We start from the raw sequence: 26,949 nt of genomic DNA, 5'->3' as shown, positions 1-26,949 counted from the left end.
AAACACCCTTCTCTAATTTTTCAGCTTCAATTAGTTCACAGCAGGTCTATTCCATTAGTGGTGGTGCTAGCACCTCGCTTTAGCTGAAACACCTCACCCCTGTGCCACCACAGGCTCATTTCTGGGGGGAGCTGCACTTGTCCCCCTCTTCCCCATCCAGACTGCAGTGCAGCTTCTTGTTTTGCTCAAAGCCAGAAAGATGCAATCAGTGGCATTTCATTTATTCTGGCATCTTTCAGCCCCCATTCCTTGCAGGAGCTCTTTATTTTGACACACTCCTGGAAACACACAGTGCTTGGCTGGCTGGGAGAAGGTTGGGGCAAAAGACCCTCCGGGTTCTTCCCCCAAACAAGCAGCAAAAATTACTTTTTGAAGCCCCCAAAATAGAGACAACTTCTCTCTTTCCTGTTGTTTACATCTCCCCACTGGATCTCCTGTAGCCAGGATGCTGTAATTACTGCACAGAGCATCTCAGAGCCCTGTGTCACACTTAATATTCCTATAAATTTTAAACGGTAGTCCTTGGTACATATGTGTGGCAATTGGTGTCATATTTTAATTAGGCTTGCCCTACACCATCTGAAATTAATAATAGCTCGAATTACCAGTGTAATTTATAAATTAACATTGCTGCAGCATTAGGAAATAAATTAGCTCTGGACAGCTGTTTCTGGGAGTGAGTGCCAATGGCAGAGAGGCCAAGCACAGGTCCCTGGTCCCCAGGGGGACGCTGTGAGCTCGGCCAGCCCTCGCTTCCCACCCGGATACCGCTGCCCGTGCTGGCGTGACCTGGCGGGCCACACCTCGCTGCGCTTGGCCGGTCAGCCGTGTGCATCCTGCTCCTTACAAATGTATGCAAAATCCACACGTGGGAGGCCCCCAGCGGGGCACACACCGCCTGCATCCCACCGGCTGAGGCTTTTATGGCATCTCTTCCCACACTGCAGGAATGGTGAGGTCAGACTCCACCACCCATCACAGAAAGACCCGAGCCACACCGATGGTGTTCCTGTAACGCCCTGGAACAGCTCGGCGCAGTGAGCACCCCAGGCATCTGCCAGGATTCTGCTGCTGCAATCCCAGGTGCCACTATTGTCATCTCAAAGTCGTGCAAATATGCTCAGCCGTGATAAAATCCCACCTTGGCTCTCTCCCTGCACCAGACCTCGCAGCTGCCACCTCCACACAGCATCCCTGGGACTTTGCACGTCCACTGCTCCCTGAACTGAGGTGTGCATCCCACCTTCCCAGGCTGACCTAACTGGGAAGGCAGCCCTGTGAGCTTTGCAAAGGAGTGAAGTGAGTTTTCCTGTTGATGAATTGCTGACATCCACCAGTGTCCTCAGCCGTGTGCTGAAATTCCCACCCGAGTGGCTCGTGGAGCAAACCGCTGAGCTCATCAGTACTTAGCGCAACTGAAGGGTGAGATATGAAGGCGTTACCCCAAAATCAATATTCTTTAGAGACACACAAATTACAGCGTTACATCCAGCGGCCCTGCAGCACTGCAAAAAAAAAAAAAAAAAAAAAAAGGAGGAGAAGGGGGAAAAAAAAATTCCTTTCTGTGGCTGACCTAGAATCAGCTTCTCTGTAGCACAGCGCTGCCTGCTGATAAAGTAACGACACAGCCAGTGGCCCTCAGATGCTCGGCACACAAATCTGACTCTGGGCTGTGCAAAGGCTCAAATAACACTGCTTTCCAACTCACCAAAGGCCCTTTCCCAAGTTCAGGAGCTGGCTCACAGACGGCAAGAATTAGCTCTTGCCATAGTCAAGTCATAATCTGTGTGTCTGGTTTGATCAGGGAGCAAAGCAGCTCGAGTGCATTTTGTTTCCCAGCAAAAAGAGTTCATTAAAGTAACCGTGAGGGTCAGATTTCCACCTGCAAAAGCTCAGGAAATTGGGGGATGGAGGTTTCCACCGTGCCTGAGTTGCACTGAAGTTTGATGTGCATGGCAATCAGCTGATGGAGAGGCAGAGCTCGAAATTCAGGGGCTCAGGGTCTGGCATCTTGGAAATTTGGCTACAGCCAAACAGAGCTGGAGCTGACTCCTGTTTCTGTCCTGTGCACAACCTGATGTAAGTCATGCTCAGATGACAATGGCATTAGGAATAACATCCCTGCAAGAGGCTCTGGCCCAGGGACGCCTCCTCAGTGCCAGCTGCAGCATCTCAAATATTTAGGTGACATAAAGAGTCCCTGCTCGCTGGTAAAGCAGGTGACACCAGGTGACCAAGAAAACACTCCCCCATCCTCTTCTATACAAGTGGCTTTGCAGGAAAACCAGGTCTGTAAAGCTGCTTCACTCTGTGGGATCACATCCTGGAAAAACCTGGAACTTGGGAATGCACAGGGTAAGGCTTGACCTGAGCCCTGCAGCTCCAGGAGCTCTGCCAGACACACCAGTCCTTCTCTGCCTGAACTGATGGTGGGAACTTTCAAGGCTGTCTCTGCTTGAGCACAATTAGGAGCTGAAATATTGCAGGAATTAACGGAGAGCTCTCTCATCTCCTCAGGAGCTAGAAAGCCAGCACAGCCAGCACCCATCATTATTATTATTAATACTAATAATATAATACAGGCCAGAAATGGAATGGCCATGGACGATGCACAAGTGTAATCCTTGCTCATCAGCCAAGGATGATGAACTAACCCAGTGCGAGCAGGGGAGATGGAAAATCAGAGCCTGAATCCTTGAGCTCACTGAGCAGAGGCTGCACACAGACCTCCACACACTATTTAGGACTTGCTCTGCAGATCTCTGTTAAAAGCCTCAGGGAAGGGGAAGTTTGACCATCACAGCAGTGGAGGAGACACGGAGGTGAGGTTCTGGTGTGGCACAGAGCACCAAGGCAAATCCAACAGATGGCCAAGCTGTGCTTGGGGTCCCACACAGCGTGGATGCAATCAGGTGTGGGCAGATGCCTCCCGCATCCATATTCCTCCTTCCATCTTTCTCCTTCCCTTACTTCTCCTCGTTTTCCCATCCCCACTCATCTCCCTTCTGACTCCTCCTCCCCATTTGCTTCCATTGAGCCTCTGACAAGATAATAACTCACCAGAAAGTGAACACATGTTCCCAAATTAATTACATGCCATTGTCCCCTGGCTCAATGTTGCAGCCATGTTCAGGTCTCTAGGACACTGCTCACAGTTTTTCCTGGCTGAAAACTGTCCGTGATGCCACTGAAAAAGCTTCCTTGGAGCTCTTTCCTGTGTCCATACCAATTCCCTGCACCTCAGATCAAGCTGAGCCAGCCCAGCCACCTACAGCTGCAAGATTTTCACCTCTAAAGCCCAAAGGCAAAATTTCAACAGTGATCCCACAACAGGTTTGGTCTATCGGTGCTCAAAGTCTCACCAGCGATCCCAAAGCACTGCCCTGCCCTCTACACAGTGCTGCTACATTTTCCAGGCACTGATCCCACTGGCCAGGATCAGCCAAAGAAAGGGAATATTTTATGGAGATAATTTTATTAAAATGTTTACAACAATGCAGATATTGACATCTCACTTCAATCAATAGCACAATTTATTGTCCTTCAAGGTGAACATTAAGCCAAGCTGCCCATTAGTCAATATTTACCTCCAAGGTCTATAAATCTTTATACGGCTTCAGCGGATGTTGACAGCAGCTGATTCCAGATAAGTAAAAGTAAGAGCGTGAAACATTGCTCCTTTTGGAGGTGAAATAGTAACTAGTTAATTACAGTCCCTACAGCAATTCTCAACTATCAATTTATGGCTACTTCTGGCAATAAAAATTAACATCGCACACACTCCCGGCTCTGAGTGACGCACTAAACCCGAGAGCCATATATTTCAAACGTCACCCTGATGCGGTGCTGATGGCCATCCTATAACAGTTTATGGTAAATAAATAAAACACACAAAGGTAATAAGAGAATTGTTGGCACCTGAGACCTGCTTCACCTCTCCTTCATGCAGCACTGAGAGGAAAAGTGGAGGGTGGGAGATTTAGTAGAATCAGAGCAGATGGGGAAGTAGGTGGGGAAAGGAACCACTCCAAATTACCCCAAATCTCTCTCAAAGGAGGCATGACACAGCTCCAGGTAGGTGGGTAAACAAGATCTAAGGCTGCCTCCAGTACCTGCCCCAGCCAAACTGGGGGATGCACCTGCTTCATCTCTTATTAACTACTATTATCCTCTCCTGGTGGCTCAATTAACAAATAAGGAACAAAGTTCAGGCATTTCTGAAATTCCCTTCCCCATTTCTGTTTGATCAGGTGAATGACCCCAGCTAGGGCAGCTTCTCCTCTGTGCACCCCATCTTTCCAGCTCCCCCGTGCCAGCTTGCAGCTGCCATGCTCCAGTGGACAAAGATTAGGGGTAATTAACCTGCTGGAAACCATCCAGCGCAATCATTCAAAAAATGATTTTTTTTAAGATTACCCTATCGACCCAGACAAACTCCTCGCTACCTCTTGTGAATATTGCATGCCTGAACCACAGGCTCCAGCACATTTCAATCTGTGACCCCCCCCTTAGCTGAGCAATTCCTTTAGGAAGCACACCTACATGAGGTACAGGCTACAAACCTCCTGTTCTTCATGTTCACAAGCCTTCAGAAGCAGGACCGTCACCCCAGAAACGGGCACGCAGCATATCAGAGTCTGTGTTGCACTTACACGGGGCCAAGCCACTCTGTTTTTGAAGTTTCCCGATGACAAGGGAGGAAATCTCTCCTCTGACATGCTTTTCCATGTTAATTAGCGTGTTTCCATGGCCTGATGTTGTGCAAAGCCCCAGGGGATGGTGCACTCACTGCCTAGCACTGCACGGTGCTCAGGGATGTGGGAGCCTGGCAGGAGCTCACTCCACACTGCAGCCTGGGGTCCCTCCTCATCCTCACACCCCAGAGGTGGTGACCATCACCAGTTGTGCCTGGTGCCACCAGAGGGAAAATATCATGTTTTCCTTGCTTGGACCCTTTATTACACCGGATTTGGGGAACTCTCACAGCCAGTTTTGCTCCTTGTGCACGGCAGCAAAGGCTGTGAGGGAGAGGAGTGGCCATAAAATCCTCGACATTAAGTCCTTCTCCTGCACTGGTACCAGTGTCCCCTCCTCCCTGGGGCTGTGGAGCCTCTCCCTGCATGTGGCCACGCAGTGCTGTGGTTTCTCTCTCCCTCCCAACTTTCTGGGGCATAGGTGAGCCGATGGTGCCTTGAGTTTTGCCTCAAGATATGATGGAGGACCCAGCCAGGCCTGATTTTGTGCTAACATGAGCACAGGTGACTGTTTCTGAAGGTCTCATCTCTGGCTGCCCAGGACCACAAGGTCAGGACATGGGGATTTTTGACAGGCACATTCCAACACGGAGCTGTCACAAAGGCACAAACACACATTCTTCAACTTCTTGCTCAGTGCAGAGCTAGAACTGAGACAGGACCCACATTTGTGGCTCCGTTTGCTCAGTGCATCCCTGAGACCACCCTTGGGGCTCCTATCTCAGACAGCAACTCTGATATTTAACTATTAGGTGGGCACATGCCACACATCTCACTAATTACTGGGACAGGTGACCGGCAGAGACCTTCCAGTTGCCACCACATCTCCTGGTCACTCAGCCTGCAGTCACATTAGTCAATATATTGGCATTAACCCCAGAGACAGTGAAAGCAAGGCACTGGGGCCCTGAGCAGCTTGGTCTAGTGGAAGATGACCCTGTCCATGGGAAGGTGTTGGAACAAGATGCTCTTCAAGGTCCCTTCCAACTCAAACCAGTCTCTGACTCCCTTCTGTGCCCTTCCCCACGGCGTTCTGGGACACCTGCCCACTCTGCTCACCCCACCGATGCTAGGCAGCACAGCCAAGTCGCCTGAGCCATCCATTATAGCACCATTGTGAAGAGTTTTAGCTTAAAAGTCCTTGAAAGTTTCCCACTGTGACTCGTTAAACAAGATCTTTTTCACTTTCCCTCTATTCTCCGCTAACAATATTTATACTCATTTCTTTTATTGAAATCTATCTGCCGCCTGTTCTATTAAAGCCACCTGAGTGGCAGCTCCTATTCTCCGGGAGCCTGCAGCCCATCTATTCTCCAGACAATGAGGTACAAGCAGTCTATCTTCTATTGTGCTTCCCGGCCTTCGGCTCTCAAATCTTCCATCTCAAAAAGGCATGACAGAGACGCCTCCATGCAAACGACTGGAATCCCGGGCTGTGGGGGCTTCCCGGGGTTGGCCGAGCTTGCTGCCCCTCCCTCTCTGGGTGAGCATCTCCGGGGAGATGCTGCTGTGGCACCTGTGATCCCTCAGGAATGCATCTCCCCCATCCCCGTGCATCCTCAGCACGGTTTGTGGCGTCAGCCAGCACACAGCTCGCTGCTGCCGGGATGTTTGCACGTCTCAGACAACTTATTTGTTACCGGGAATAAAAGAGGAGCATTAAACCTTTTGTTTGCAAGAAGTAGTTCCTTGGGAAATAAATGGATTATGGAAATTAATATTTAAAGAAACAAAACAAAACAACTCGGGGACCAACCACCCTTGAACGAGGCTCTAACTCAGGAGTAAATGAGTCGAATAAAGAATGAGCCCTTTTATTTCAGTGAGAGAGCTCAGAGGCAGCTCAAGGCTCAGCAAAGTGGCAGCGACTGTCTTCAGCCTCTCTCAGCCCCTGCCTCCTCCTGGGGTGTTGGTAAGGACACTGGACCCCAGGGAAAGGTCCAGAGGGCATGTGTCACCCTGTTAGAGCAAAATAGCAATGGCTACAGTTCACAAAGAGCTTAAGAGGCGTCAGATCTTCAGTAAAAATGGGTGCAGGGCTCCCTGGAGGGCAGCTGTTCTTAATGATACCCACCCATTATCACCAGCATGAGCTGGATACCTTTCTCCTTGGCCCTGGAAAGGCAAGGGTGACCCTTGTGGTGATGCTGGGAGGGACTGATGCTCAGCAGAGGCTGTGACTGGCATGGAGCCACTTCCCACGGAGCTTTTCTGCCTCTTTGCAGAAACAAATGCAAAAGGTACATGAAAATCAATGTCGAGGCTCCCAGAGAGCCAAGCCCTCTCCAGAGAGCTCCTGAGGAGACAACATCTCCCAGCAGCTCCGTGCTCCTGCCCGAGCACCAACACTGCTCCTGGCACAATTCTTCCTCCCATGCTCTCTCCCACAGCTCAGAGCATCCACCCAGGTGCCCAACACAAAGTCCTCTCTCCTTCCTTTCCTCACTCCTCCTTCCTCCCTGTGGTTTTTTCCCCGTAGCTGCTTCCAAGGTGAGAGAGGACAGCGTTGCTGGAATGAAAGATTCTCCTGCGTGCCCTCTCCCAGCAGCGGCCCTAATTCATTTTTCATGGCCCCTTGCAGTGACAAAAGCCTCTGCTTCTCTCTTGTAAGCGTGCGCCATGCAATAAGTCAAAGCTGATGTGCATTTTCCCCCTGGGTGCCGAAGCTGTGCTTTTGATTTAATTTGTCCTGTTGTTTGGCGCTCAGCCTTTGCCGGTGAGTTCCTCTGGAAAGGTGGGAAGTAGGGCCCCATCCGTGTAGAGGGGCTGCCTAACAGATGGGGTACAGTGGGTAGTGGTTAAATAATTTGTTGCAATGGTACCAAGATGTTGGAGAGTGACAGATGCTGCTGGAGAAAATTGCTCAAACACGCATCCTGTTTGTGGGAACGCTGCTCCTCCATTAAATCCTGTCGCAACTTGGCTCCTCTGGAGCTCATGCCATTTCTGGCAGCTTCCTCGCTGGCTCTAGGAAAAGCTGTGGTGCGCAGGGCTTGGCGAGGAGAGCAAGAACCAAGGTTGCTCCTGCCTGTTATCTGCAGGTACTTTGCAAAGAACACAAAAAGAAATCCACAGGAGATCCACCACATCCCTTCCCAGCCACTCCATGCGACCACGTTGCTGTGCAGGAGAAAGCATTCCCAACCCCTGCCAAACTCGAGGCACTCTGCCTTCCTCCAGATTTGTGTGAAAAAGAGCTGCTGGCAGCCAGGACCAAAGGGTCCCTCCGGCTGGAAATTTAAACCCCAAGGCTTTCTCCACAGGACAAGCTCTTAAGAAGCAATTGCAATGCAAAGCGTTAAATGGCTGTAACCTCGGTTAAGCCGTATTTCAGCCGCATTAGGGAAATATCCCTCAGATGGGAAGCAAGTGGCATAATGGCATTAGAGTAAAAAAATAAGCATCAAGTGCCGGCTAAATCCATCCTCAGTGCTGGCAAGAAGTCATGGGGATCTGGGAAACTTTCCCTTCTCCACGCATATCCCTGCAGGCAGCCCATGGCAAGCCGGGACTCTGTCGCTGCCACGACTTTCTGCAAACGGGGGATATTTTCCATCCCTCTTTTTCCTCTGGGACCCCCTGGCCACTCTTCACTCCCCAGAGCCATCTGAATCATGGCAGGGTGAGACTTGCTGTCGCCTCTCCATCATCTTTATCCTGTCTTTATTTTTGCAGACACGCTATTTTCCAGCCCAGTGGCCTTGCTCTGTCCCTCGTGTTTTATGGCACTGATGTCTCCATTTCTGCAGGATCACTTGCAATATTGTGGCTTATTGAGAGAAGCCAGGGAAACGCAGGGGTGTTGAGTTGGATGGGTTTGGGGCTCTGGGGGCTGGTGAGGATGCCCTGGGCCTGGGGAGGGGGGATGGGGTGGTTGTGACAGGAATTTCAGGGATGTTTGATGCCGGGTGGCTGAGACTGCAGGACTGGAAATTGGGCTGAGCCCCTTCCTTGGAGCTCATCATCCCCTCCTTAGGCCTCTGTGTAGGTATTGGCCCTGCTACAGGAGCTGGGAGGGCAGCAAGAGGCATTGCTCTGCAAGGGAAAAGCCATTTTAAATAACAGCAGTGTGTCACAGGAAGGGGAAAAACCCACAGGCTACGGCATTGCTTTGGCTTTAAATTATACCGTAGGAGAATAAAAATAAAAGAGAGGAAGACAGAGAGAGAGGCCAGGAGGAAAAAGAATTGCCATTGTTTTACCAAGCAGATGGGAAAGTTCAGGGGATCAGAAAAAGACTATTATTATCTTGACTCGACCGAGAGAAGATGGGAAAGGAAGAGGCATTTTTTTCCCTGCAGTGAGGAATGCTGTGGCTGAAGTAATTTCAGCAGAGTCAGAAGGAAACGGCGCCATCGGCTCGGGGCAGTGCTCAAGTTACCCCCACAGCCTGAGCATGCCACCATGATTTTCCATTTTGTCCCCTTTCCCAGCAGTGACACTACATCCTGTGCTGCTATTGCACGGCCAGGGAGGAGTAACCAGGACACACATCCCTCACCACCTCCAGCTGCAGCAATGTGCCAGATGTGCTGCCAGATGTGCCCGCTGCCAGTGGCGCTGCAGCTGTGGGCACCCCTCCATGGCACTGCTGGTTCCACCACCTTCCCAGCCTCGGGGCATGACCACCTGCCCCAGCTACCCAAATTTCTGCTTCCTTGTCCTAGAAAACCATTGCTTGTCTACAAGCCATTAAATACCCTAAATACACAACAAATTTCCTGCTGGCTGTTTAACATGAGCAGAACATGATTTTTTTTCTCCCCAAATTAATGTGAAAATCCCTTTTTCTGTGTCTGTGATGTTGCTACAGCTCCGTGGCTGCTCACTGCTGTTCTCCAGCTCGGTACGGGGCAGCTGAGCCACTCTGGCTCGCCAGCACGTTCCAGCTCCTTGCCCTTACAAGCACAGCAGCATTTCTTAGCCTCACCAGAGACAAGAAGACTCTTTTTCTACTCATATTCAGGCCAGGGGAAGGGCACAGCCCTGAGGCCCATGGCAGTGACCAAGCACAGAGATCAACAACTGATTTACAAACTGAGGCAAACACTGGTGCAACATCTTCCCTGACAAGTGTCAAGGTCATGGGACAGGGAAATGAAGAGGTGAGTGTAGGTCAGTTCTGTCTGAGCATCCTTCCCCCACCACATCCCTCCCTGAAGCCTCTTTCCCCCTCAATTTCCTCCCTTTCCCTCTATCCTCACTTTCTCTCCTCCTCTTTTCCCTCTTTCTCCCTCTGCCACATGGTCCTTCCCTCAGTCCCTCCACTTTGCCTTGTCACCTCTCCTTCTCTACACCCACTTCTCTCCCACACCCCTGGGATGCAGAGAGGGGCTGGCAACCTGCCCTGCCAAATCCCTGGGCCACCAACTCCTCGGGCACTTAATATTCACGACAGAGAGAAACATTTCACGGCGAATTGGATGCACGTTCAACTGGAAATGGAAATTTTATGACTCTTCTCACTCTGCGCAGCAGATTACACCAGCTGAGAAAACATGGAAGCAAATGAACAACCTGTGAACTGTAAAGTATATTAATAATGAAATCACAGCCCAGGAAATGAAGGCTTTATTCTGTTTATATTCTGCTCCATTAATGGAGAGTGCTTGCAGTAGCTCCGCCCCATTAGCTGGCAATCTGTGCCCCAGGAAGAGCACGAGGATGGTGGGGGAATGGTGGCACAGGGCAAAACCCTCCTTCCCATAGGGAAATTTGGCACAAAGCATTTCCTTGTGCTGCCTCCAACTATGGACAGTGGGAGTGGGTGAACACAGGAGTTACTTTGGTGTCCTACCCCGTGCAAGCTTGGGAACAAGGTTATAAGGCAAGGAATGGAGCAAATGGTGATACCAGGAAAAAGAAAGAACAAATTTGGGTGGAAATCAGCTCCAACACCACAAGGAGCCACCCAGAAAGGCACTGGCACAACCATCCACGTAGAGCCTCATGTGCTTTCTCCTTGTGCTGTTCATTCCCATCTTCTGCCTGCTGTGCTTGAGCATCCCCACATCTCCAGCATCCTTCCCACCCCTCATCACCACATCCCATTCCTCCAGGGATGGAAGTACTTGTGCACCCACAGCCCCAAAGCCACGTGGATGGTCACAAACCGAGACAGGCCAGCAAGGCTTGTGCAAATAAATATTTCAGTGCTACTACCCGGCACACAGCCCTGTCCTTGGCTCAGCAGACCTTGGCCACATGTGACACAGCCCAGCCAGGCTCTCTCCTTCCTGAAAACAACAGCAGCAGCTTATGCAAAGCACATCACGGGAGCAAAAAGGAGCCAGAGCAGAGTTTTCTATAGCTGGAGCGACCTGGTGTTGACAGAATGGGGACGCATTTCCACAGCTCAGATTTTTATAATAATACCTCAGGGGAGTCGCTGGCAAAGTTTGGTCCAAATATAATTAGTTTGCACAGCTATTAGGGGCTGATAAAAGGTTTTAATTTGTGTGGAGATCTCTGGAATCTCAGACACTCCTGTCCCTTGTTCTTCCCCAGGCCAGCTGAATGAAAGGAGAGTCCCAGGCAGGGAGTGACACAAAACCACGCATTTATCAGGGAAATAGGGAGTTGTGTTCAGCAGTAAAAAAAAAGAGATGGAAAATCCAACAAGCTGACATTGCTGGTGTGTTGGGTTTTGTCTACTTTGTCCCACCACGACATTAACACATCCCATTCTTCCTGCAGGGAAATGCCATGCAGAGCACAGATCAGGGCATGTGCAACTCCTCAGTGGGACTCACCCTGTGGGAAACATAGCCAGGAACCAAGGGGATAAGACACAGAATAAAAATCGGGGGTGCAGGCAGGTCTTCCCGGTTTTGCCACCTATTAGGGCAGCTGCTTCCCCAAACTGTGACGAGGAGCAGATCCCTCTCTGCCTCTGGCAAACTGGGAAAATGTGACATTGCAAAGCTGCATTTAGGGAATATCTTGAAACCAAGAGGGTTTTTTCCCCCTTTTCTTAAGGGAAAGACATTGCCTCATTTGTAGCTGCAAGGGGTCTTGTTATTTTTGTACCAAGATGCATATTTTAGAAGTAGCTATGCCAAATATGCAAAATCAGCTCCCAGAGTTCATTTCCACCATGCAGGGAACCAAAAATATTACTTTTATACACATAAAAGTACATAATCTCCCATTGCTTTGAAAAAGCAGGAGGAACTAGGGTGCACCAGGAAGGGAAATGCTAAAAGAAGCTCCCCACATGACACGCTAAACAAATTTTAGTCATTCCTTGGAGAAAGAACAGCCTGGAGCCCATGACGTGATTCCACCAGATTCTGTCTCCTGCTGGGTCAGATCTCATTCCCATGGGAGCTGATGGGGGAGCTGCTGGCATTCAACAGGCTAAATATTCCCCCTGATCCCTGTCAGGACCTCGCTGGTGGTCACATGTGTCCTCACTCTTCTCAAGAAACCCATGGCAATGCCAGCTGCCTCCTTCACCACAACCACACAAAAAAAACCAGTGTCCATCCCAAAGTCCTGCTTCTCCATGGCCACTTCACCCTATTTATTTCTCCTGTTTGTACACTCTATATAATACAAGCAGAGCTGGACCACCACTGACCCTTTGCCTGTCTCCTCCATCCAGCACACGTTGATTAAACGAGTATCAAAAGTGGTGGCAGATTTACAGGTTAACAATGATTTAGTGGAGAGCACCGCAGCCAAATTAATGCCGGCTATAATGTAGTTTACCTCATTAAACAATGCACACCAAGATCCTGTCTGTTGTAAAACAATTGGTCTCTGAAGCCTAGTGTTCATCTTCCAGGGTTGCTGGGAGATAATAAATGGGTAATATTCCGGTGATAATGGTAATGGAGTCACGGCTCAGAGCTAATATTATGGCAAAGCAGTAATTATTTCAACAGTAAACAAGGGGATGGTTGAGCTGCCGACAGGATTGGAGCCAGTTGAAATGCTCCAGTTAATACAGTGGAGCCCAGGCCTGCAACTGCCTCTTGGAAGGAGGACAAGGTGCTTGGCCATCAAGTGGAGCTAGTTGAACCTCTGTTGAGCCACCCAGACACCAAAAGACAGGAGGAACACGTAATAAATTGAGGTGGGACAGCAGGTATGGCATGGTGGCCATCCCAACCTATCCAAACCCAACTAATCCAAACCCAAGCTATCTAAACCCAACCCATCCTAACCCAATCAGAGCCAGCAACTCAGGCTGGGCTCTGTGCTCCATCACACAGCAGGATCACTCGCTTCCCTTCTTTGACACACCACTCATGTTGGCTCAAAGCAAATCTCCCAAGCAGGCAAGAGGCAGAGCAGAGACACAAGACCTGGGATGAGCACAGAAGGAGCCTTGCACAAACCATCTGCTCCCTCTGAGAGGTATTTCCCTGCTAAAAGGGCCAGCAGAGGACACGGCTCTCTGGTTTTCCATTAATGAGGTGACGTGAGGCTGGGCTAACGGGAGCAATCTCACAGCACGTGCAGCTGATCAGGGGAGGAACAAGGCAGCACAGAAGCTGGCAGAGATTTTCCCACCCAAGTGGATCCCCTTTCTCCCTGTGCTTCCCAGCTGGGCTCCAGATCCAATGTCCAACCTATAAATATGCTCTGCCTCCTCTCCAGGGAGGATGAAGATGGTAGGCAATGTGCTTAATGGACATTAATGCTTAATGGACATCCCTCTGAGATGGGAGGGTGTGTCCCCTTCCCAGGGACATGCACCTCTTCAAGCTGGATTATTTTTGCAGATGCTTGTCCTCCTGTTTTAAGCCTTGCCAAGAGCCAGGGAGAATCAATATATCCAAATATACCAGACTTCTCCCCGAGTCCCTTTGCTGGTTTGCTGCTGATGTATAGACAGATGATCTCATGAGACCTCTGCCACATCAGGCCACCGTGTCTCATCTATCTTAAGTGTGTATACGAGCTGTGATTACTGCTGTGTCTGAGTGCCTCACGTCTGGAATGTGTTTATCCTCCCGCAGCTCTGGGAGACGAGGGACTGCGATTGTACCTCTTCCAGGGAGGCCGTGGAGGTTAAACGGGCTGATCATGGGGGATATCCTGGATGTGGCCACATCAGGATCCTCCAAGCATCTCCCCAGTCTCTGCCTTGTAGCACCTGCCCCACAAATGACAGTTCAGTCTCAGCTCAGGACTCTGGCTCTGCATGGGATGCAGCTTTCAGCACCCAGCTTAATCCTGAGATTAATGAGGGATTCCGGCTACAGAGACCTCTCGATCAGGCCTCTTACAAGTAAATACACCATCAGCCAAACCATAATGTTTTCCTACCCTGGCAGCCACTGTCTTAAGCCTCACACCAGAATCCATCATACTACAGCAATAATCAAAAAGCAATTAGATAAAACCATGGCAGAAAAGTCCATCAGGGGTCATTAAGGATGACGACTTGGATGCAGCCTCTGGCTCAGGATGTCTGTGTGTGGCAGAGCAGTGCTGGATGAGCCAATGGAGGGATCCACATGCACACACCCAGTTTTACATCCTTTCCTTGTGCCCCTGGCCCTGTCATGGCACGATAACCCCATTTGTCTGCCACGGAGCCCTTCTCATCATTACTGCTAAACTGTGCCTGCTCCTCCTGGGACAGAGGCTGCTGAGCCTTCATCCCTCCTGGAAGATCCTTCGCTTCAATTCCTTGGCACATTTCCCAAATTTAATGGGAGGCATGACTAGTTTTGTGTCTGCAGCACAGATAAATATCCCCTGGATAGCTCAACATGGTGCCACTCTCTCTGCCAGTGCCTTGGCGTCCCCCTGAGCCCGGTGGCCTGGGATGCTGTGCTTGTTCCCAGCCAAGAAATCCCAGCCTTCATCTGCCGAGACATGAAAACTGGCCTGACAACATGACAATCGCCATGACAACATCAGTTACCCCCAAAAATAAATAAAAAGCACAGTAACTATGGAAACACCTGAGTGACCAAAACCAGGCTATTAACTAGAAGACCTCACTGCAGTTTACAGTGTCAGCACAGCAAGGCTGGGGACTGTAATCCAGGAAAGCCTTGGAAACACGGACGTGCTCGGCACCTAAGGGTGCAAAACGGATGTTTATGGACCCATAGAGTGCTGCCTTTCAGACCCCTGAGTCCAAATCTGTGAAACTTCCACCTCCTCTGGACACATGCTGCTGCCTTCATGCCATTCATGTTATATCCAGGCCACTGTTATCTGCATCATTCTCTCCCTCTTTGCCTCTTTTTCTCCCTCCATTCACCCTCAAGATGCTTCTCTTAATTGCCATCCCAAGGGTCTGGACCGCACAGGGGTGCCAAGAAGAGGTGGAGCTGCCCCATCCCATGCCAGACCTTGGCATCTCACAGTAGTTTCAGAGGGCTGAGTTTTGAAGCCCCAGTGCCTGGCAGCTCTGCTGGTACTTGTGATGCCAGCTGGAGCATCCAAGCCCAGGACAGAGCCTCAAAGCTGTTAAGCTTCCTCTGCTGAGGCAGAAGAAACTGTGACTCCAGCAGCTTCACTTTTTTTTCCACCTCAATCTGTTCAGCTGCACTAACAGGAGTTGCTGTGAGTTAATACAGCATTGCTGGGAGGAGAAATAAAATAAGACAGAGAGGACTGAGGCAGAGGGAGAGAAGACAGGCTGTACCACACCTTACTTGCACTGGCCACAGGCTGACAAAACGCTTCTCGAGAGTCAGAAGCATGCTTTTGTTCATGCAGGAGGATGAGGATGGGCACAGTTAGAACCAAGGTCTGAGAACGGATGGAGGCACCAACAGGGCCAGCACACCTGTGTTTCACAAAATCAGAAGCAGAAACCTCTCTCGCTCAGGTTCACTGAGCTCTTCAGTTATACCATGAACATGGTCTCCTCATCCCAGAAGGAACTCCTCCAGCCCCTAAACTGAACACAGCTTCCAAAACAGGCTTAACAACTCCTAGAACATGGCAACAGCTGCAGACAGGAAAATTCATCAGAGTTTACCTGAATGCAAATTCATTGGAGCAGAGACAGAACAGCCAGGCAGTCAGAGGAGCCTGGAGTGGTTGGCAAAGGGTCTCGAGTGAGGTCAGTCACTGGGGAGCTGGGCTGCTCTCAGTGTGGATCCTCTGAAAGGCCACCCATGCACTCCCTGGTGAGCAAACACTCTTATTTGCTCCATTTCCCACCAAGAGATGCACCGTGTGCTCGCAGGTGCCAAGGAAATCATAAAACCTGTGAAGTGCCTGTGCACAGAGCAGCACTCTCCAGTGTCAGCACAGGGACTGGTCCTTCAGCCGTGCCTGGCACACACAGTGCTGGCACAGCCTGTCCCAAGCAGCACCACTGAGAGCCACTTCCCCACCCGCTGTGTAAACCCTTAAATTATGCACCAGCATTCTCTCAAACAATTCTCCCTCATCCCTTTTCTCCACTACTTCAAGAGAGATGGAGGAAGATGGCGAGAAGGAACAGGAGGCAGCTCGCTCGAGTCTTCCCATGGGATGAGTAGCAGAACAACAACCAAGAGGGGCCAGCACAAACTTTGGGGTTTTTTTGCTTGTCTCTGGCACTCTGAATTAGAATGTATCCTACTAGGAAAAGGGATACTATCCCAGCATCTGCTATAGCACCTCTATGCATTTTCTCTGGCTCTCATTTCCTCACGCTTCCAATCTTCATCTTTGCTGTGTGTGGTGAATGCAAAATGGAGAAGTAGAGGTTCCCCTTGGTGGCTTGGCAGACCTAGAAACAGAGGAGCTGCCCACGGAGATGGGCAACCATGGAAGTTGTCCTGAGCCACCTCTGGGCTCATCACCCTCCATCAGCAGGAGACCAGGCTCTGGTAAATCTCTATGATCATTTGTTCCCTTTGAGTTTTGAAAGCAGAATGCCTAATCATGGCCAAAATCAGGAAGGAGCTGCTGCTGCAAATTACACAGCACCACAGGTAATTTCTGATTAGCTCACTCTTCCTCTCCTGGTGCATCCTCAGTTTCCATAGCAGCTAAGTCCTAAGTAAAATGGAAACATCTGGTTCAAGCGCATGTAAAGATTCCCTGGGGAAAAAAACCTGCTGGATGGCAGCAAACACAGAAAATAGCCCTTGTGAAAGACAGAGGCATCAGGAGCTGGGAGCCTGGTTAGGAGAGGATGGATGGCATGTGGGAGAAGGCAGCAAGGGGCAATGAGTGGGAGACGAGGGTTCTGGGGAGCAGGAGGGGATGTAGGAAGGAGAGTGGGGCTGTGGGAAAACAAGATGCTTGTGAGAAACAGGTGCTGAGGAGGCTGAGCAAAACAAAAACATGTTGTCAGGGTAGACAAGTGGAAGAGTAGGAAGAAAAGGCTTCAAGGTGGGAACGCATGGACTGCCTCAACCATAAATGCTACCTGATGGTGACACACAGTGACAGCAACTTTGATCCCATAGAGAGACATTCAGGGATGGGGAGGAACACGTGCATCCATTCACAGACCCTGATCAAAGCCACCAGCTCAGAAGCAAGACCACCTACAGTGGCTAAGCCAACATGTGCTCTGGGGGAACGGTTTGTAGAGACTCCTGTCAAGGGAAGGGGCTGAGATGCCACCGACTCAGCTCGCTCTGCCTGGGCTTTGCAGAGTGATGGATCTGGCCCAGCCGTTTGCTCCAGCACAGAAAAAATAGCAAGAAATCAATGGAGCTGCAGCGAGACACCGCAGCCCTCGGCAGGAGCTGAGCAGGGCGAGCAGCCACGGCGCCATCCGTCACTGCCGCCCCTGCGCCGGCTCCTTCGGCTGCCGGACAGCCTGGCCGAGCCTCCCCGAGGACAGCTGGAGGCTGTTGTCTGGAACCACAGCCCACGTCGGTAAAACCTCAGGGGAAACACGACTCTGAGGTGGAACTGAAGCGCTTAGACAGGATGGGAGGATCAGAGGCAGGCGTTGCCGCACGGCTCATCCCACCCAGAGCCTCCGGATCTCACCCCCGGCTCACCCGCGGGAGCCTCGCGGCCGCCTGGGAATAACAGGGCAGCAAAATGCAAAGCAAACGCCAAAAAGCAGCTGGGAAAGGGGGTTGAAATTATACGGTCCTGCACGCCTGGGAATTTGCTTCCCAGCAGTCACACCCACGCAGTTCTGCTGAGGGTTTGCTTACCAATTAACAAGGCCACCAATTAATGCTTCGTGTGTTTTCCTGCTCATTTGCACTATTTACAATTCTCCTTTGAAGCAACGTGTAAGAATTGCCTGGAAAAGTTTCAAAACATGGCCAGACAAGCACATTCAAGTGCAGTGCGAGTGCTCCATGCAGGAACTTCATGATTCTTGTGTGTCCCTTCCAACGGAGAGTATTCCCTGATTCTACAAGTCTCTAAGCACAACAACTCCAATCTGGCACCTACAGCCAGTCCTCCACAGGACCAAAACCATCAGCTCCTCTTCCAGACCACCAGGATGGATGTTCCTCCACCAAAGTCGCCAAGTCCTGTGTTGAGTCACATCTTTTTGGCGCATTTCACCTTCTTCTGGCAACAGAACGAGCCACCCAGCCCTCCCCAGCCACTCACAAAGAGTGCTGTGCCCTTCCCAAAATATTTCTGGTAATGTTTGGCTCTTACCTTTGGGTGAGATGTGTCTCCAGGTAATTGTTGGGTCTGGCCTGCCCGTGGCTATGCAGGTGAGGCTGACATTGCCGCCCTCGTTGATGGAGATGTCAGAAGAGATATCGATGATTTTTGGAGACACTGCAATGATGCAAAGAGAAGAAGGAAAATGAAACTTGTTCTGCTTCAACTCAAATCTTAAACTGTGGGTGAGGGAGGCTGAATTTCCATCCTCCCTCCACTTTGACAATCTATGCAGCAGCCCATCAGTCTCATCTGACTTGGCAGGAACAAACAGGGAAAAGAGGGGGCAGAGAAGACACAGCTGAAGTGGGAAGAAACTGTAGCAGAGGGGATTCAGTCATTTTAGGGAAGCTTGAGATACTCCTCCGTGGTGTGAGACAGTATTTCTTCCTACTCCATTCCAGCATTCCTTGTGTCCTTTTAGCCATGACAAACCCTTCCCAGCAGAGCTGCATCTTCCCTAAAAAACACGAGTCACTCCCTTCAAACTCCTGCAGCATTTCCTGCAGCTGTGCAGGCTCTGCCACCCAGAGCACTCAGGAGTGAGTCAGATACAGGGAGTCCAGGCCCCAGGAGTGACACAGGTACAGGAGGGGGGTGAGGATGGGGTGGGAAGAGATGAGGAGCAAGCAGGGAGCACTCAGCTCCTGCTGCTGCCTCAGCAGAGGACACGATGTGGCTGCTGGGGAGGGCTGGGGTTTCTGGGAGATCTACGGTGGGGATGTGTGAGGGGAAACCATCAGCTGCTGTTATCAGCCTGCACCTGCAGAATATAATAAAGACTGTCACCTTCCTGGGTTTGTTTTCTCCGGAGCCTGGCGCCCTGCTGCAGCACTTTGCAGGAGAGTCACGAATCACCTGCACCTTCCACCCTTTCTGAGAGAGCCCCATTCATCAGCCCCACTTGGGCTGCAGTCCAACACCCCAAATCCCGACTTGGAGCCCACTCCTGAGCCTCCCTTCCCTGCCTCTCCCCAGCTCCCACACCTTCCGGGGCTGCACCAAGCCAGAACGACTGCAATGGCCTTGCACGCAATGCCTCTGCTGTGCAGGTAAGTAATTTATTGATCCGTAAAGCACTCCAAGACGCTCTGGAAGGGATTATGTCATGCCAGTGCCGTGCAATAAAATAAAAAATGATGGATTTTTTGTGAACATGATGGTGATTTAGGGTTTGTAGTTGGAAGTGTAGTTAAAGTACATTTTAAGTGGAAATCAAGGTGGGTAATGAATTATTCTCTGTTTTGAAGGGCTTCTGGGAGTTCATTTTTTTGCTGCTCTGGGCACGATGGCTAATCTGCTAATCATGCACTGGAGAACAACTCTAGATCAGCTGCTCCCAAACAGAGGGGGCTCTGGGGCAGGACAATGGAGGGCAGAAAGACAACACCTAAAGAAATATTAATATGCCTCAGTGTCACTAAGGGGACAGCACATTCCTCGTGGGACCACTCAGAGCTGGGAATACTCTGCCCATGGCCAGCTCCGTTGAGGAGATGCAATTAATTACAACATTATTATGATTGCCCTGCTGTGTTCCTGGTGAGGCTGGGACTGCCAGCCAGGAAATCCATGTGTGCTCTAAAAACACAGAGCGTATAATCTGGACAACAAAAATAGGCTGAAAGAGTATTACTATTGTCATTCTGGAGAGGTGAGAAGAGCCAAGCAGAGGAGCAGTGATTGCCCACCTTTGCAGCAAGAGCTTCCAGCTCTAAGTCCCAAGAAAACTAAAGCAGAATCCATCATCTTTAATGTGCTGTTTGCTGCATCACAGAGGAACCTTTCTGATGTTTTTAACTGCTGAATCCACATCGACCCAATTCAGCTTGTTTTGCAGAGGCTTTAAAAAGAACAAGGCAGACTTTACACTGCTACTCTGGGACTGCACAGATCCATTTGCACCCACCCAGGTGAGAGACAAAAATCAACTGACCAGGTTATAAAACATAATTAAAACAACTTAAATTTGGCTTTGATTGATAGGACAAAAGGGAATGCCTTTAACCTGAGGAGAGTTGATTTAGAACAGGTATAAGAAGTTTTTTACAATGAGTGTGGTGAGGCTCTGGCATAGGGTACCCAGAGAAGCTGTGGCTGCCCCATCCCTAGAACTGTTCAAGGCCAGGTTGGATGGGGCTTGGAGCAGCCTGGGATAGTGGATAGTCCCTGCCCACAGCAGGGGAAGAAACTAGAGTGTCTTTAAGGTCCCTTTCAACCCAAACCTTTCCATAATTCTATAAAAAGTAGCTCAAGCTGCTCATGCAACAGGGGAAAAGTTCACCATAGTCTGGCAAGCTCAGGACACTTTGAGGGAGATTCAATTTACTGTGCCTCATCTGGAATGAGAAGAGGCAAGAACGTCTGGGAACCAAACCAGAGAAACATCACTGAAGCTGTTAACTAAGTCTGGAATTGTCTATGCAGTGGTAGGATTTAACATGGTAGTTATTGTATGCTAATTAAATATTTGAATATTTAACCACAAAAACTATTCCAAATGCCTTTCTAGAGACCCAACAGGTGTGTTGTAAGGATTTTAACAGACTGGAGAGGGAAATCTTAATAAATAAATGATCCAAGTACACATTTAATATTATTTAACAGCCACCAACACTTGCAGTCCCTCTGCATTAAAGGACTTTCACCAGCACTTGCCAATTCTGCAGCAGTGGGGCAGAGGAGACATTTCCTCTGCCAAAAAGCAGGATGCAGATGGTGTTGTGCCCCTTTGGGAATGAATAAATAAATAAAACTAAGTAAATGCAGAGTTCCCAGGCGGGAACCCTCTCCTTGCGGGCAGTCCTTTTGTGTTCAGCATCTCTCTTGCTCAGGAGTGATTAAACATGGCAGTGTTGGCCAAGCTGCTCCGGTGACACTGCACAGATTTCCCCACAGGCAACCTGGTGCTTTATTCATTCCACTCCTTCTTTTTTCCCCCTCCATCCTTGCCATGGCTCTGGGGAAGGTCTCTGGGTGCTCTCAGCCCCCCACAGGTGCCATGGGCATGTCCCCAGCTTGTCCCAACACGGCACCCTCTCACACACAAGGAGTCCCCAGGACAGAAAGCAGCTTGCTTAAATATTTAACCAAAGCATATGGTGAGCTCCACGTTCGAGGGTGTTCAGGCAGGTGATAGATGTCTTTGTGGATTCAAGCATATGTGCCTGCCGACACACATCTATTCCCTGGCGCACAGACGCCCTCCTGCCACTGGCACAGATGATCTCCCTGCTCTGCTTTCACCTCCAAACACCCGCTCCTGAGCCAGCACAGGTGTGCAGCTCACAGATCCCATGCCTGTGTCCCACGGCAGCGCTGCACACAGATCTTCACATCCTGGGAATGTGGAGGGACTCCCTTGGCATTTCTGTCACCTCCTCTGCTGCCTGTCCCATGGCACCCACTTCCCTGATTATTCCTCCAGCTGCCTTTTATAGCTCATCCCAAACTGCATAAACATCACCAGCTTTGCCTCCTTGCTTTGGCCCTGCTATCTCCATTGCCATCTCCATCATCATCAATCCACCACCCACCTTCCTGCCATGTACTGACTGCTGCTTGCCTGGGCTGTCCTCTCCCTGACCCCGTGTCCCCACCTCTGTCTCCTGACACCCCAGCACCCCAAATTTCAGCCATGCATCAGGTTGAGTTGAAGGTGCATCTGGAACAACATCTCCACCTCAGACTGGCAGAGGGACTTCAAATGAGCCTCACCAAGTTGCCTATTCCTTCTTCAAGGAGCAATTGCATTTTTTTGCCTTAACCATCCCCTTTCTATCCACTTTTGGGAGCCAAGCAAGTAGTGCAGAAATACAGCTGTGACCTTTCCAGACCAGCAAACCCCTTCTGGTGTGGGAGAGAGGCAGAGGAGGTGCTTGCCCCATCCAGTGGGTCTCAGCCCCTGGCACAGTCTGGGAGAGTGACTGTCCTGGTAAGCCCAGCCCTGCTTCCCCTTCATAAAACATGCAAACCTCCATCTTCCAGCACGAGCAACATCTGCTCCAGATCAAAGGAAACAACAAAGAACAACTATAAAAGTGTCTGGAAGACAGAAAAAGAGGGAGAGTCAGACTTGCGTTCTGCAGGCGATCTGTGATGTGCACTGGCAGCTTCCTGAGCATCAGCCTGACACTGCTCCTGCTTTTTGTAACAGCGTCTTACTGCTGTCACACTCAGGCTTCCCTGTGCTTTACAGAGTTTACTGCCATGGGTCCTGCTGCTGGGATTCGGTGAGGGGGAGTCCTGGGTGTCCTATCCCTGCTCACAGCAATGCTGAGTCAAACAGAGCCCACCCTCCAGGAAACGAGGCTCTGCCAAAGCCAGCCAGGGTCTGCCAAAGGCAGAGACCCCAACGTCCAGCTCCAGGACCCCAACATTCAGCTCCAGGACTCCTCCAGTTGTAACCAGAGCACTTTGGAGCTGCCAGGTCAGGAGGAGGTGCAGTGCTGGCTGCCAAAGTGCCGGGCCCCTCCATGGTGACTCCTCCCTCTTTTGTGTTCCTGCTTTCTGCCTTTAGGGAGCAAATAGAGAGCCCTGCGCCTTCAATTACAGGTGTATTATAGTGGGCTTTTAAATCAGTTTGTGCTGCTCTAACACAATTATAGTTAAGAGAAAAGCAGAGAGGGCTTCGTCTTTCTGTCATATCATCCTTCCTTCATATAATCTTTCCTTCATATCATCCTTCCATCATATCAGGAGCTGTTTTGAGCCTGCCCAAAGGTGTGAGGAAGGGCAAACACAGCCTCAGAGACTGCTCAGTCACCAATGTTTGTACATAAATCCCTTGTGGGTGCCTATCCTGCCCCCCAGAACTGCCTGGACCCTGGGTTGGCACCACCGTCCCCTTCCCAGGTTCAGCACAGCTTTGCTGAGGGATTGATCCCCCTCTTCACAAACCTGGCAGCAGCCAAAGCCAGGAAGAAAGAAGGCTGGAAACAAAGAGGACATACATAACGACCTTAATAAGCAATTAATAAATAACTAAAGACAATTGCTTGTTCTAAAGCGAGGCATAATGAGATGTGTCATACGGCACCGAATTGTGTCTGAATGATTTCCCAGATAGGTAACGGCTCCTGTTGCAGGGAAGCTTGGAGGACACGAGATTTTTTACACCCGTCTCTGCAGCAGGTTATACAGCACGGCATCATAATAACTCAGAGGAGGAGGGGGAAACAAGACGTTCCCAATCATTCATTAGTAAAGTATTTGTGAACACGGGTATAATTCACCGCATAAACAGCAGGGTTTCTGCAGACAAACTTTACAGCTAAGTGCCAAAAGGGAGCCCAATCTGATTCCACTTACGACAGCATAAATCAGCACTACTACTGCAGTCAACAAGGGATACACCACAACAAACATGGCACAATAGGAGAGTCGGGGCTCGAGCACAAGGATTTTCCCCTGATTTCTGGATGGGTCCAGGTCATGAACCTGGATCAAGAGCAGCTCCCTAAGGAGTCAGGTGCTGCCTCATTAGATTCACTCCCCTGCTTTCAAGAATAGGAAGGGATCTGCATCATTTTTCCTAGGAAAAAAAAAATAAGAAAACACCTAACACTAAGCCCCACAGCTGTGGGGAATCAAACCAGAGTTTTTTTGCATGACTATTAATAAGCAGATTTAAGAGGAGGCAGAATCCCTCCCTCAGATTCGGGAGAATTCTGTGCTAATGTTACAATGCCTAAAGGAAGATGTAGCACTGCTCTGGACTTTGTTTCCTCCTTTAAAATGAGTCTAATGATGCTGAGTGAAAAGAAAACAAGAAGAAAGATATAAAAGCAAAGTTTTTCCATTATTATCCATGAAGAAATGCAGCCAAACAAGGAGTGTTTGGCAGTTCAGCTCCCTGTCTAGACAGATCTCATTTTCAACTCCACACACGCTGCACGGATCTAGTTTCCAGTTTTTGCACCCTGAGCCACCTGGGATTCCCCCTGCAAGCCAAGCAACGCCTCGTGAAAGGCAGAAAATTGAAGGATCTCGAATCCTTAAGACACCTGCATCATTTTTCTAGCATTATTGACACCACTCCTCAAGGCACGACAGCCTCTCTCACAACTGCCTCCACGGTGACCATCAAAGTGACAGTGGCTGTGTCACACCCTGCTCAGGGGACACAGGGTCCCCAGCTCCTCTCGTTCCACTGGGTACCAGTGAACTCTCCATCAGACCCTTGGGAAAATCCCTGTGTAGAGACGAGCCAGAGCGTGCCAACAGCACCCCAGAAAGTTTGAACACGACTTGTGGTTAATACAAAGCTTGTCAAACCCATCACCTCGAAATGCTGGATGTCTTTATTAGATTCCTTTATCTCCCCCCAGGATCAGAGGGACACGACGAGATGATTCTCTGTGGAGATGTCATCATCCAGAAACTAATTAAAGGCTGCGCGGGAAGTCGGGCCACGCACACTCTGGAGAACAAAACGCATTAGCAACCCGAGTCGGGGAAAATATTACAAGTGAACTTCAGATCAGAAAGGGCGAGTGAGGGATTTCACAGCAGCTCTCCTCTCCCCATCTTTCCTCATTCTCATCCCTACACTGCCTCGTCCTCGACAGGTGACCCCAGCTTGGGGCTGGTTAGAACCAGCCTGAGACCTGGGGGATGCAGGTTAACGGGGGATCCTTTCCTCCACCGGGGGACAAAATCATGATTTGTGGAATTTCCTCTATTTTTAATGATAGAAAAGCCTCCTTGCTGCAGGTCAATAAGTGCAGAGAAGGATGGATGGATGCTGGCTCTGCCAGAGTGCTCCTGGCAAAACCCTCAGTCTCCTTGGGTCTCATCTCTCCATCAAAGTAATGACAAGAATTTCTCACCCTTGCAGGCCAATTAAAAAGACAACAACATATGAAATTATAAGATACCCAGAGTCTATGGCCACAGAACTGGATGTGGCAGCATTTCTCCGTGGGGACAGATGCACAGATCTAGTCTGGGACTCGTCTCAAGTGGATGTACCTGCAAACAGCCCATCCTGGAGTCTCCCATTCCAACCGACAGCAAATATCCATGATATTGATCCTCTGATCCATCAAGTCACACTGTCCCCCTAAATTCTGCACAAACCCCCAGCTCCCCTCCCCACAACCAGCCAGAATGGCTGTGCCCCACCCTCCTGCTCCCCACTCTGCTCCTGGAGAGCAGGGGGGCTCTCCCTGTCCCCTCCAGCTCTCTGTCCATGCAGAGTGGGCATCACGCCAAGGGCTGAGCTTGCCCAACCGCCCCTGTGCCACTTTACTCCTCAAAAGGGACCTGACAGGAACAAAGGAGCTCAAACATCCTTTCCAAAGATAAATCAGATGCTCTAATGCAGCCTGCATCTCCAGTGAATATAGGGCAGGTGTCTCTGAAGTGAAGTATTAGTTAAAATGATGCTCTTTAAATTACATTTCGGCTATTTCAGGCAGACAGGTTGTGTGTGGGTTGGGCTGGGTTTTTTTATGATCTATCTAGAGGCTTAAAAAGACACAGAGAGAAATAAATCTCCCTTCCATTAAAAACACACTATGCTCTTGCATATTTGTTCTTATCTCGACTCTCTCACTCTCGCGCTCCCTCTCCCCGGGCTGGAGCACTAAGTGTTTGTGATTGCACTTCCACACTGACACTCAGCTAATTCGAGGAGCCCCAGCCCGTGCTCAGGCGGAGCACACGGCTCCCCACCCTCGCAGGAGGATGAGCTCTGCTTCCCCAAATGCCTCGCTGGACACGGCGCCTTTACCTCAAAATCACTGAGACTCGTGGTGTTAATGTGGAACCCCCAAGTTGTGATTGAGTTTATTTCGATCTTCTGAGTCTATCCATGCCTTTTTTTGCCTCATTTAGTTACATCCCTCCATTGCCAGTGCTGCTTCCCTCCCATCCTTCCTGAGCTCCAGCTTAGGTGCTCTCTGTGCTCCAGACAGCACTTTTATTTCTGCTTGGGCTTCTTCCCATCTTTGCCTTTGACTCCAGTTAAAAATTAATGGATCAGGCAGGGAACACAGCCCTGTTATTGTCTGATTAGGTGGTCTGGAGGCTGCTACTTATGCCCAGACTCTGTGTGTCTGGGAGAACAGAGTAGGAGAACAAAGCTTGTGAAGTAGGAGAACAAAGCTCATGAAATGGGAGGTCAGCAAGGTCCAGGACTTCAAAATGAACCACAGGTGAGGTGATCCATGCCTCCATGAGCTGCCACTCCTCCTATCCCCACGGGAACACATCTCTTGTGACTCATCCATCACTCCAACAGAGACAGATCTACCTTCCCAAAGATGCCCTGATCAATTCCTTACTCCTCTTAGACATTTCTTTACATCCTTGCTTTCTCAGGCTCTCCTTCTTGGGCTCCAAGAGGCCCCCAGCCTTCCTCACCCTTCCCATGGAATATTTCTGGTCCCTCACTCTATCCTAAGGCACATTTCTAGGCCAACTCAGTGCTGCTCCAAGCCCAGGGGACCAACCCAAAGCTTGGCCAAAGGTTCCAGGAACAAGCAGGAGTGCAAATGGCAATGATCCAGAGTCTGGGATGATACTCACTGTCCTTCTCAGGCCTTCAAACGTGGTTTATCCCTATCGTCAAAACACCCTGGGAGATAAGGGAGCATTATCATTCCCACTTCACGGATGGAGAAATGAGACC

At 50.0% G+C, this 26,949-nt stretch overlaps 1 protein-coding gene across 7 annotated transcripts in view; it reads right to left on the bottom strand.

Annotated features, from left to right (window-relative positions):
• Nucleotides 1-26,949, bottom strand: part of LOC106857490 (protein CEPU-1) — a 358,506-nt gene that overhangs the window by 9,037 nt on the left and 322,520 nt on the right. For all 7 annotated transcript variants that reach the window (XM_088178001.1, XM_088177999.1, XM_088178000.1 and 4 more), the window contains one exon: nucleotides 18,306-18,431. In XM_088178001.1, the coding sequence (XP_088034127.1) occupies nucleotides 18,306-18,431 (126 nt within the window). The remainder of the gene's footprint in view (nucleotides 1-18,305; nucleotides 18,432-26,949) is intronic.

The sequence above is a fragment of the Sturnus vulgaris genome, chromosome 23 (genome assembly GCF_052056855.1).
Source record: "Sturnus vulgaris isolate bStuVul1 chromosome 23, bStuVul1.hap1, whole genome shotgun sequence".
Lineage (NCBI taxonomy): Eukaryota > Metazoa > Chordata > Aves > Passeriformes > Sturnidae > Sturnus > Sturnus vulgaris.
This window is presented reverse-complemented; position numbering and strand designations above follow the sequence as displayed.